Raw genomic sequence first — 13,550 nt, forward strand, 5'->3', positions numbered from 1 at the left:
TGTGTTTACCCCAAAGCCTTGCAAACTTCCTGAAATGATGTCATTAATTGCAAAAACTTCTCCGATCCTCTTTTATCCACAAAATTAAAATCATCCAAATAGTGTTCTTCTATACATAAACCCGATTTTTCTGTATTCATCCACTGAAGAAATGTTGAAAAAATTCAAATATTGAACCATAAATGGAACAAACCATGAGCAAGCACAGGCCTATGTTACGAAAATCAATTCCTAAATATAAATCTTAACATCTCAAATTTCACAGGGAAGGAAGTAACACTTTGAATACCAACCTTACCCTTCTCTGGACCTGAAGCCGACTGTGTTATCATGTTAACTACTGTGTCGAAAGATGTGTCTTTCACAGTGAACAGATCTTGGTCAATAATGCCAAGGGATAGGGGTGATCATCCTGCCACCACCACTTGACATATAATGACAATCATAAATGAACTGAAGACATTCATTAGAAACAAGAATTTGGATGTACTAAATGTTACTATAGTACTTGTACATGCACATGTAATTTTCACAAAGTATTTCTCAAAAAGAAATGACTTTTTGAATTGACTTAATACAGGAAATATACAACGAAAGTAGAACGTTCTGCTGGTAGTCATGTAAGACACTTTCAATATATCATCTGCAATGGAGACGAAGAAAGTCTTGCCGACTGTTCTGCAGATAAAGGGGACTGCTACAGCTATTCAAGCACAAGAGCAAAAATATCCTGTGACAGTGGTAAGACCTTTAATAATTATTTTCGTATATATTGATAAATATCAGCGTTATCGTCTTTAGAAATTTTACCGTCAGTGTCTGAAATAATATTTTGTAACAGATATATTCCTGCTGTATACGTACATGTCTCAATGGTATATGGAACATTGCTTAATTACAAATATGTCCTTAGTATTTACCATTATATAAAGAGAGTAGCTTTGATTCATGAATTTGATTTATGACGTTAACCTCGGTGGATTTCAAATGTACGTGTGTGACACAAGGATTTCTTAGCTGCACTTCTATTAATAACAAGTAGAAAAATGACGATTTCCGTGAACATGCGCAAATACCATAGATAAAACTGTATATTTAAGAACAAGAGCTAAATTCAAATGAAGACATATATCGCAATGCATAAACATTTTATTTTTTAAGTATGTTTTAGTAGACAATGCTTCACTATATATCAGGTATGTTGTCAACTATCGATGCCATTTTCACATCATCTGCAATGCTAGTGTGTGTGATATATGTACAGTCCCTTGCAGAATTTTCTCAGCCGTACATAAACAGGAAACGATACTGTATAGCAGTCTATCACTTTTACCTCACCTGAGTCAATTACACTGTCCAGAACCACTGAGCCAATTTCAACCAAACTTGCTGTGAAATATTTTGGATACAAGGAATTATTTTGTTCTAAAGAAGGGTTATGCCCCTTTCGAAGAAAAAAAACCTCAAAGAAATATTGAAATCCCGAGTTTGGTGTTTAAATAATCCTCTCCAGAACTATTTAGGAGTAGTCAATTCTTTGATGAAGATTCAAGCTTGTTCAAACCATTAATCCAGGGCAAACCCACGGTAAATTGTTTAAATTCCTAAAACATAATAGGACATACGTATATATGTAGAAGACGTTAAATAAAAGTAGGATGTCAATATGCCTCCTGGACTCAGCTCTCTGATTATTCAATAATGCATGTTTTCAGCATCTTTTATCTATCAAACGCTGTAATACTTTGTCAGGGTTTTTTTCCTTTCATTTTAGTTTGCCCATACATGCAGTATGGTGAAAACTGCCAATTCAACTGCCCATGTAATAGACAGAATACTGCCTCTTGTGGTATAGAAACGGGGCAATGTGTGTGTAAGTCTGGATATACCGGGTTTTCCTGCGGATGTACAGCTGGTTCACATAACTGTAACACCACAGTTTCTGATTGTCACATAGAATCCGGTAAAATACTCTGCATTTGCAAGAAAGGATTCACCAGTTCTAAGCATGGTTGTATAGGTATATATATCTTCACCACTTCTAAGCATGGTTGTATAGGTGTGATTATACATGTACCTTCCTCTTTATATCTACCTTATGTTTCCTCCCTAAACATCTCCATGACTCTACTATGCTTTGATGTTTGCTAAATAATCGGTAAATGAGATTGTGTTGAAATTAGCATTTATTACAAATGCCAAACAAAACCACACTATGACATAAATGGCACTCTGGTTGGAATTTAAATAACATTTATCTTATCTAGACTAACAAATCACACAATTGTGGATATGAAAACATAAACACTATAATAATGGAGTCCAAATGACAAAAAGATAAAGCTATACTGCATAAAACAGGCCACAAACTTGACCATATTTAAAAATATGGGCTAGTACCCCATCCAGAGGGGACGAAATGGAAATACAGTTCCAACATATAAAGAAATGATTTAATCGGAAACGTATAGCATATGGTGTACAGATAAATCTGAGTTAATGTTCTTCACCTTCAAACACAAAAACAACCTACTGGAGAGTGATGCCTCAGACAGTCACTCAGCTAATTTCATAACAATACCAGAACAATGTACAATCTGAATATATATGTAGATTAAGATATGACATATATGGTTCACTGAGTATTAGGACTAAAACTGTACCTACAGACCACAAAATGAGTACCAAGCATTGGCCCTAATCAGTCCAGAAAGGAGGGACACCGGTAATATACTGTAAGTTGGTTTAATTCCACGTTGTTAAAATTTCACGATTTGTTACAAGGGTACCAATCGCGATGGTTTTATTTTCACGCTATAGGATTATCTACTTTTTAAATTTCGCGCGCTCAGTCTCGGTGATATGTCTACTTTGTCACTGAGATGACCCGCAGTCTGCGACTAGTAGTATCAACTGCTGAGTAATATTCACAAGAAACTTACGTTTTGTGTGGTCATTTAATGATTTCATTTTCAAGGTAGCCTTTGGAGAGTTAACATGTCTATTTTAAACTGGGTGAAAAACGGAAAGCTTGCGATAAAACCCCCAAATTCTATGTATCAACATGTACAAAATACAATGCCATGAAAACACATTTAAATCATCTATTTTGAACAATTTAATAAATGAATTAAGATCAATTATCTTCTCAATTATCCTTAGGTGCTAAGTAGGCGCCAATTAAAGGTGTCGGCGACAAGCGTCAAATAACTGTGGTAATAGCGGCAACGATGCCTGGTATATTGCTCCCTACCCAACTTTTGTATCGGGGTCTCACCGATAAATGTCACCCCTCATACAACTTTCCTAAAGACTGGGACATATTTCACAGTGAATACCATTGGAGCAATGTAGAAATAATACATACACTGTAGATATATTGAGAAGATCACCGTCCCCCATGTTGAGCGCGTGCGAGACGAGTTGGATTTGCTTTTAAGGCAAATCTTTTGATGTTTATATAGCTCACGAAGACAAAGCCTTACTTACTATGCTGGAGGAAAAGGGAATTCAAGTGGTGTTCGTCCCCACTGCGTATACGAACAACCTGTAGCCTCTTGATATTCAGATTAACGGACGATTTAAAACGCGTTTAAATCCGAATTCCAGACTTGTTATGCAAATGAAATAAAAACTTCTCTAGAAAAAGGTGTCGACATTGAGGATGTTGAAATCGACTTGCGGTTGTCGAAATAAAACCGACCCACGCTAAATGACTTGTGAGAGCCATTGATATACTGGGTCAAGACAAGGAAGTCATAACAAGGGCTTTTGATAAGGCCCGTATATTATTCAATGCGACCTGCAGTGTAAAAGTAGTTAAGAGTATACAAGTACATGTATACTAAATTTTCATATTGTGTGTATGCATTCATATGTTAAATGATGTAACTATTCAATACTTTTCCCAAGCTGCTCATAGTGTCCCGTCCCCAAAAGTAAAAGTTATCTCTCTTTGTTTTTAATTATAGCCGCATTCAAATATTTTTACTTCATTATTCACTATGGGTTTAATTTCGCGAAGAAAAGATAAATCGTGAACATAGTGAAATTAAAACCATCGTGATTATTTCCCAATCTACAGTATCTGCTGCCTCAGACATTCAGGGACCGTCAACATATTCTTACAGTATGAAAGAAAATACTAGCCATTGTCAGCTTCCTCAACCAGTCTTTTTTGCGAAATATCAATTGCACTGAAAACAGAAATTCTAAAGTACCTTTTAACAGCACTTGAATTCCATTGGCTCATTCGCCATTTTTGGTATTCGGGTATTTTGCGCTGAAAAGCATGTGATGCTGTCCTATCCGAAAAATGAGAGATTTGTAATGTCTGTCATAGAAGGCGAAGATAACGAACAGTGATCAATCTCATAACTCCTATAAGCAATACAAAATAGAGAGTTAGGCAAACACGGACACCTGGATATACACATGTACTAGAGGTGGGATCAGGTGCCTAGGAGGAGTAATCATCCCCTGTTGACCGGTGACACTCGCCGTGAATCCCATATCTTGATCAAATAAACGAGCATCTAAACCAATGAATGCAAAGTGAAGATAACGAACAGTGATCAATCTCATAACTCCTACAAGCAATACAAAATAGATTGTTGGGCAAACACGGACCCCTGGACACACCAGAGGTGGGATCAGGTGCCTAGGAGGAGTAAGCATCCCCTGTTGATGGCATAAATGGCATATTCTAACTATGATTAATAAAAGGATTGAGTAACAGGTAACCTAACATCGATAGTAAGAAGCGAGCTTTTCGAAGTACCCCCAGCTTTAAGGTATTTAGACATATATCTCACTGAACATATAGACCTATTAATTTGAGTTGATTTCTGTAAACACACTGGTCTACAAAAGTCGTGATGTTTAAAATGATGGAGTGTTAATGTTAAAACACTTCTTTTTTGTTCTTGTTCAGCAGCAATGTTATGTAACTGAATTATGTTCTTCTGTGAGTTTTTAGAAGATTTGGCTGTTATTTCCCCAATGCGCAGAAAAGCAAAGAAACTTAGAGTGAACAAATCCGCCAGTAGGCGTTTATTATATTTTCCCAATGCTGTATATTGCAATGATTCGACCAATTGAATTAATATTGTTGGTGTAATGGGCAAAAGAGCATCAGGTTTGCCTGACACATGTTGAGCCCCTTTTAAAAGGTTTTTGATAATGCAACATTTTGTCGGATGGGTAAGATCTTTATTCCGATTGTGATACGAGATCTCTGCTAAACAAGTGCTTATTGTATTGTGGATTTATTTTGACTATGTAACCATGCCACAAATAATAAGATATGTATCACTGATATGTATCACTGATGATGGGTAAACAGGGGCACATTTAAAAGTTTTTGGAAAAATACATATATTTTTCATATGTTGACAAGACATTGTTATAAGATATTTGAGTATTTTCAGCGACTGCAGCATCCAATAACTTAAATGTTGTTTCTGTCAAATATGAAGGTATTCGAGAGGAACACTGGTTAGGCAACTGTCCATATATGAAGCCAATTCTCCGAATATTTCTACCTGCAATCGTGAAAGTGGATCTAGTAAAACATTGTGTTTGCCTGCAATGTGTTCTGCATGAAAGAAAATATTATACTCCAAAGCCAATCTTCATACTACAAACATAACTGTAATGTAGACAACTGCCAGCTTATCTGAAAAGATCAATACGGAACTATTAGACAACGTTTTCCCCATAACATAATGACAACCACTATAGAAATAGATGCAATGTACTGTGGATAAATTGTGAGAAAAATAATCCTTCGTCATTTACTCGTGTAGGATAGGAAAGATCCAACTCCAGAACAAGATTCGCTTACAGTCTAGGACTCAGTAAAGCCTCATCCTAGACTGTGAATATTGTCCCCTCATTGGAATGTCCCTATCCCACACTCGTACTAATTTAGTACTGTATTAACATAAATATTGAACATTTCGATATGGGCTCATGATAAATCGATTTAGAGTGTGTGTACATAGTTAAAGGAACTGGAAATTTTCATGAATATAAAAAGCTAAGCTTTCACCAATCAAAACTGTCTTTGATGCCACGAAAATCAAAGTAAAGGCATGTAACATATTGTAAACATAAACAAGATTCATGTTAGGTTGTTTTAAGAATGAAAAGATTGGATGTCTCAAATACATCTTTTTATCAGGTTTTGAAATATGGGTTTGCAGCTTCTTCTTCTTTTTTTTTTTTTTTTTTTTTTTTACATGTATCAATTATGAAATAAATAACTAAGTATTTTTGTACTACATTTGTGCCCTTGCCTTTCAACTGTATTACAAAGAATAAATTCACTGGATCACAAATATGAGCAATGACATTTTGGATTGTGTATCTAACATACAATAACAGTAGCTATGACAGTGAGGTTTGACAAAGTACATAATCCTTTTTGTATATAGAACAATAAAACTACATTTGTAGTAATATGAACAAGAGGGTTGAAATATCGTTATATTATCAGCTAGAATCCAGGACTGCATGCAGTATTTCATATGTAATCAATGGTGTTTAGGTGAACTCAGCAAGATTGAAGTCTCATGGAATTTTAAAGCATTTACTTACTTTTTCATTTCATAGAGAATGTGCGGTTAAACAGTGACAATATCCTTCTGTTATTTGAAATGGGTGGATGGAAATATGCTTGTAGAAACAAGTTATGGACGAGAAAGAATGATTTGGTAGTCTGCCGTCAGCTCAACCAAAGCTCGTAAGTATTTTTCTTTCGACAGTTAGATACCACTTGTTTTCATAATCTGTGGACCATAGTACTGCAGTTAACGTGTATCCATTGTTTACCGCATCCCTGCGATGGGAAAATATGCCGCAGTATTCTAGAGGAAATCTCAGGTAAACTACGTTCTCATATTGTGGATGACAATCGGCTACATTTGCCGTCATGGTGACAACTGTTGCACTGTAAACAAATGCGAGTTATCTATCCAAATTTTATTCCTAGGGGCTTTGATATTCGGATTTCGTGTTGATATATTTATAAAATTAAATATTCATTATGAATTCATACTCTCACTATTCTTAAAATAGTATTGAGAGGGGTGTGCGGTGAATATCCAATCTGACCACGTTTTGAGTATTATGTTTGCAGAGGGACCATATTGCATCACAATTTAGTAGCCACCTGAGTCACTCATGAAAGGTGAAGATAACGAACAGTGATCAATCTCATAACTCCTATGAGCAATACAAAATAGAGAGTTAGGCAAACACGGTCCCCTGGATATAACAGATGTGGGATCAGGTGTCTGTGACCTGTTGCTGTTGGTGTTCGTCCTGCGTCATGTGTCGTCCGTTAAAATTTTTACATTTTTAACTTCTTGAAAACTACATGGCCAATTGTTACATTTTTGGTGTGAAGCAGTTCTAAAATAAGAGAAATATAAATTGTGAAATGTAAAACCCTACCACCCCTGCTGCCAAATATGGGGCCATATTTTTAAAAATACTCTTCTTTGTTCCCATACATGTGGGAGTAAAACTAAATGCACGGATATGATGTCCATGAAGCCCTTTACTACAATTGTGAAATTCATGACCCCTGGATCAGGGGTTAAGGCCATACGGCAGCGACAATATGACCATATAGTGAACATGTATTAAATCTTAGAAAATCATATCCTCTTCTCCCATGTATGTATATTTGAGAAAAACTAAATGCATGGTTATGATGTACATGAAGCCCTCTATCAAAATTGTGAAATTTATGGCCTCTGGGTCTGGGGTTCAGGTCTTAGGGCGGGACAAATATATGATCATATAGTGAAAATGTATTAGAACTTTGAAAATCGTCTCTACTCTCATAGATATTTGAAAACATCTAAATGCATGATTACGATGTCCATGATGCTCTCTACCTAAATTGTGAAATGCATGACTCCTGGGTCAGGGGTTCAGGCCCTAGAGTGGGCCCAATGTGGCCATATAGTGAAAATGTATTAGATCTTTGAAAATCTTCTTCTCTACTTCCATATATATTTGAGAAAAACTAAATGCATGATTGCGATGTTGATTAAGATCTCTGCTAAATTATTAAATTCATGGCTCTAGGATCAGGGATTCAGCCCCTTGAGCAGGATCAATGTGGTCACATAATAAAAATGTATTTTTTCTTCTCTACTTTCAGAGTCATTTGAGATCAACTAAATGCATGTTTACGATGTCCATAATGTCCTCTTCTTCAATTGTGAAATTCACGGCTAAGGGTAAGGGGTAGAGGGAGTGGGGGATGTCAAAATGATTTATATGTTTTAAACTTCCATTTTTCCTCCTTCTGTAAATGAATAGGAATATTGTATGCATATTTTGAGAGATCATAATACGTTTGTACAAAGGACTCCATATTGAGGCTTAAATGCAAATATGAGATTCCCTGTCTGGGCTATGATATTTAGATGACATTTTAGGCATGTGGGCCTCTTGTTTCAATTTCTCCAACTCTAAAGAAACCCAAAAAATGCTAAAGTGTAGGCTGCGCAAAACAGTTTGCATTCATAGTAGTTTGTACAAACCAAGTGCAAACTTTGTAGTATTTAATTTAATATATTTGATGCAATTGGCAGCCTGGCATCACTTTTCTTTACCTTTCTTCTGAATCCTTCTAAGAGTTTCTTGACCAGAAAGCTTTGAGTTTTATCCCTATCGTTTTGAATTTTTAGTTTGAAAGAAATAGCTGAAATGTAAGTTCTAGCTATTGCCACTGAGATATGTTTTGCTGACATATAACCTATAACTAGAACTATTTGCTCTAACGTAGGGGGCCATATTTTCCTAAGGTTTAGGGAATCCTGGAAATCCTCAAAGCATCTTAGTCCCTGATTGTATGTTTTCTGAGTATTTTGAGCTGTTGCTAGATGTAACAAGTTGTTTACTTCATTTCTAACATCAACTGCTGAAATTCTACTGGTATTTTTTCTGGTATCTTGTATGTTTGTGGAGACAATTCCTGAAATGTTTTAAATTGTTTACGTGACAGTGCATCAGCGATACTATTTTGTGTACCTGCTATATGTTTTGCCTTGAATACTATGTTGTTTTGTAACAGTATAAGGACCAACTTTCTTATCAAAAACATGATTCTTTTTTATTTTGATGTTTGTTAATAATTGACACCAGTGCATTGTTGTCAATGTACATTATGATCCTCTTGTTCTTAAAAAGCATTTCGCCCCATATGTAAATAGCTAATACAATGGGCACCAGCTCCAAAAATGACATTTCTTTAAACAATACCTAATTCTCATTTTGTTTGCCAATGCTAGAAAACCCATCTACCTTCCCAGTATGCACCACATCCCAAATCTGGATTGCCTGTACTATCTGTAAACAATTCCATATTTTCATTACTCAGCCATTCACTCTCATGCAAGAGTCTAACACCATTGAACTGTTCTTTTAAAAAGTAACCAAGTTTTAACATCTTCCCTAAACTCATTTGTGATTTTGATATGATGATGAGCTTTTGTCACCCCACAAGTAGCATCATAAAACCTCCTGTTGAATGCTCTTGCATTTGGCACACCTTTGCTGAAAAAATTTAAGCTTCCAACTATGCTTTGTATTTCTTGTAACTGTAATTACTTTTTAATGAGGGCCATATTTAGCATAGATTTCAACTGTTTTACCTTTTCTAAAGGAATTATTACAACCATATCAACCGTATTTATTTCTAAACCTAAACTATAATGCTTGTAGATGGCCCTACTGTTTTTTCATTTGCTAACGGTACACCCACCAAACTGCACAAATTCTGAAACTCTTCCATTAAATGTGAACATTCTTGAGTACCTACTCCTCCAATAAATAAGAAATCATCCAGATAATGATAAATCGTGCCAATACCTGTCTGTTTCTGGAGTTGCCAGTGTAAAAATGTTGAAAACTTTTCAAACAGCTTACATGACATTGAACAACCCATTGGTAAACATTTGTCAATGTAATATTTTCCTTCAAATTTGAAACCTAGCAAATCAAAATCACCAGGATGGATTATCATTAGTCTAAATGCAGATTTGATATCCATCTTAGCCAGCAATGTTCCTGTTCCCAACCTAGCTATTGTTTCTAAAAGCTGATCTAAAGATGTATAAGCTACTGTACATTCTTGGGGATCTCTGTAGTTATTAACACCATTATTTTCTGAAAAAGATAGATGTGTAATTAATCGCCACATTCCCTCTTTTTTTGGGGTACAATGCTTATTGGCGATATTTTTAAATTTGATATTGGTTTATTTGAATATGCCCCCCCCCTATCCTTCCCTTTTCCACTTCATTATCTATTTTTTCTTTTGCTCTTTCAGGGTGTTTTTTGACTGATGTAAGATTATCTGATTCACCCCCTATTCTTGGCCCTTTGTACCCTAATCTGAATCCAAATCTAAATCCTTGTAAAAGTTCTAAAGCTATATTTTTTAGGGTAACTGTATAATAAGGATTCTAAATTGTTTATATATATAGGGGTTGTCCCAAGCTTCCATTCATTAGAAAGTTCCCCTTTGACCTCTGAATTGAGACCCCCCCCCCCTCTTCCTATTGTGTTTTGGTGCTGACCCCTTGAAAATCTGTAATTTCCCTGTCCACGAAAATTACTAAAACCTTCCCTTTGTGTGCTGATGTTTTTTGATTGACAAATGTTGCTAGGATGTTGACCCCCACACTTGATATATACATGTAAATATGCACAGGGTGATCTGAAGCATGAACCTTGGTAGTTCTAATTGTAGTATTTTTTACTCTGACTCTGGTAAGTTGGAGCAGCAGACATAGTTTTTACAGCAGGTAAAACAAACATCAACCATAATTCTGAAGCAACCTCACCCCATGGTTTTGTAGGGTTCTTTTTTAATCTGAATTGTTGGTCATACTCTTTAAATCCAAGATTTCCTGACCTAGATGCTGCTAACCTAACATCATTCATGTATTTCAAAATTTCTAATGTTTTTGCCGGATGTGCTTCTAAATAAATACTGCAAAAAATTATAAATGCATCCGTCCATTGTTCAATGTTGTTGATTTTTTTTAAAGAATTTTTCTCGGATGTTTGTAATTCCCCATTCACCATTACAATTGTTTGTTTTTGTGGCTCATTAGAATTAATCAAGTTTTGCCAATTCTACATACTGACCTCTGACTATTTTGTTTTTAATTTCTTGTGAAACATTAAGTCCAATGACATTATTGTAACTGTTGACCATATTTGGTATATCTATGCCCTGTGTACCTCGAATAGTTTCCCTGGAATTCTCCATGCGGAATCCCGATGGTTCATCTCTGGGTGATACATCTAATTCTCCCTCAAATCCATTATTTGTTGATGTCTCCATTGTCGTCTGCTCTTGAAATAAACTGGTCCTTCCACATTTTTATTTGTTCGCCCCTTTCTCATAACTTCAGCTCCCTTCTTCTTTTTCGCCCTTGTTGATTTTTCTTTTGGCATGTTTTTTCTACAATTTAACTTATTTTCCGTAGCTTCCGAATCTTATAAAAATTTTAAATTTTGTCTCAACTTCTTTCTAACCGTTCTCCCGAAAATGCCTCGTCATAAAAGGAAATGCTATTGTATTTGCTAACTTACTTCCGGTAGGATTCCGGAATAGTGTTTCCGAAAAAATCCTCAGAAATAAAATATATTTAAGTCTGGCTAAAATAAATGGATTTATAGTTAATTAAATAAATCTTATTAATATGAAAGACTGATTTTTTGTAGTTAACAATTTGCATGCAATTTGCAGGACTGATCCCAGCTGACTAGAAACCTCAACACTGTAAATCATTATCAGGATAGACAGAAGGTATAAATGTCTTCGACATGTTAATTATTATATATTTTCTCAACTCTACTTTCAAATTGATTCCTTATAGAAAGATGTTTACATAATTATTGACTTTTTAACCTTTTGATTGCTGATCACTAAATTCCATCAAATGCAACTTGTGATCATCATGACAACAGGAAAATTAAATCGTACTGCCTGCCAATCTCTGAATTAAGCATAAATGATGTTTTGAGTTGTCAACATTTCGAATAATACACACAGATATTTGAAATATCTTAGCAAAACTGTTAATTTACAAACATAAAAGATTTAAATTGTACTTTGCAATTGATTCTATTCATTGGATTCCAAAGTAACTGGCAATTAAAATAAGATTATGAGACTCTCTTATGAATTGATATGAAATAATACAAGGCGATTCCCCCCGAGGGTTGCAATAAAGTGGTAAAACCCGAGGTTTTATAATTTCATGGCTACTCATAAGAGGATATCATAGAGTACGAATTAAATGCGCCGTGTGATGGTCCACACAGACATTGTTTAGTATCGGGATCATTCGAATGGTGTCGAGATCATTCGCGGACCAATCACATGACGTATAACAAATTCCTACTCTAAATGTGACCTCCTTTAAGGCTGCCAGTGGAAGAGAAGAAGCCATGTCGATCAATGCACACACGATTGTGATAAATATAAAAGATATGGTTTTTTAGTTGAAGAGACTTGAAGTATGATATCTTTCTGGCCTTCCGCTCGCCAAAATTCCGTAGGTAAGGCTGTAATTACTTGGACAATGTGCCCTGAAACGGAGACCCACTATTTGTTTGCAATTGTTTGTTTAATACCTTGTGTATTTTATTATACCGGTAGAAGGCCAATCTCTAAAGCTTGCAAAAAGCGTGAAACGATTACATAAATCAAAATAGGGATGAAATATACAGGGAATCCACACATTTCAGAGAAAATGTTGCCGCAAACAAAAAAGGGTGGAAGGGGGTAAGTAGTAACAATACTTCAGATGTCTGTGTTATTAAGTTCATTGGGGGAACATTGAATGAATCACGAGATTTTCTCTCATAGAGGATATACTGACAGTAATTTAAGGTAACTGGATGTTTTCATCAATCTGTTTTTATTTTCATTAGCCTCTATAAGTCATCTGTGTTTGAAGGCTGAAATCTTGAGGATCATGATTGGTTTTTTTTTTATAACAAACAGACGAATTAACTGTTTATCCACATGACTATGTCACGTGATATGAAAGATTATAAGACTCTCTTATCAGTTGCCATGAAATATAAGGTGATTCCACCCGAGGGTTGCAAAAAAGCTGTGAAACCCGAGGCTTTGCCGAGGGTTTTACCGCTTTTTTGCAACCCCGCGGGTGGAATCGCCTTAATATTTCATGGCTACTCATAAGAGAGTATTTTTCTCTCATATTTCTAGAGTTTTCCGTTTTCCTTGTGCCTAGCGACGCCATTTTGAGAATTTTCCAATTAATTAATTTTTCGCTGTACATTAAAAATAACACCAGAATCGAAATCTACGACCTTCATTTTGGCAACTACGTTGCCGACAAAAAATCGGCGACGAGTGTATAAGTTAATTGTATTAGAGTTATTCCTCTTTGAATAAATCAATAATCAGGGTGATGCGTGACGTAACTCGACAGTCCATCAGCGCGAAACATTTTGACAGACCTAATCAGAATATGAATCCACAA

General features: G+C 35.5%; 1 protein-coding gene across 3 annotated transcripts in view; it reads left to right on the top strand.

Annotated features, from left to right (window-relative positions):
• Window positions 1-13,550, top strand: part of LOC125645466 (uncharacterized) — a 147,297-nt gene that overhangs the window by 87,659 nt on the left and 46,088 nt on the right. For all 3 annotated transcript variants that reach the window (XM_056140159.1, XM_048871008.2, XM_048871007.2), the window contains exons 26-28: window positions 581-741; window positions 1,775-2,020; window positions 6,616-6,745. In XM_056140159.1, the coding sequence (XP_055996134.1) occupies window positions 581-741; window positions 1,775-2,020; window positions 6,616-6,745 (537 nt within the window). The remainder of the gene's footprint in view (window positions 1-580; window positions 742-1,774; window positions 2,021-6,615; window positions 6,746-13,550) is intronic.

Source organism: Ostrea edulis, chromosome 6, assembly GCF_947568905.1.
Source record: "Ostrea edulis chromosome 6, xbOstEdul1.1, whole genome shotgun sequence".
NCBI classification, from domain to species: domain Eukaryota; kingdom Metazoa; phylum Mollusca; class Bivalvia; order Ostreida; family Ostreidae; genus Ostrea; species Ostrea edulis.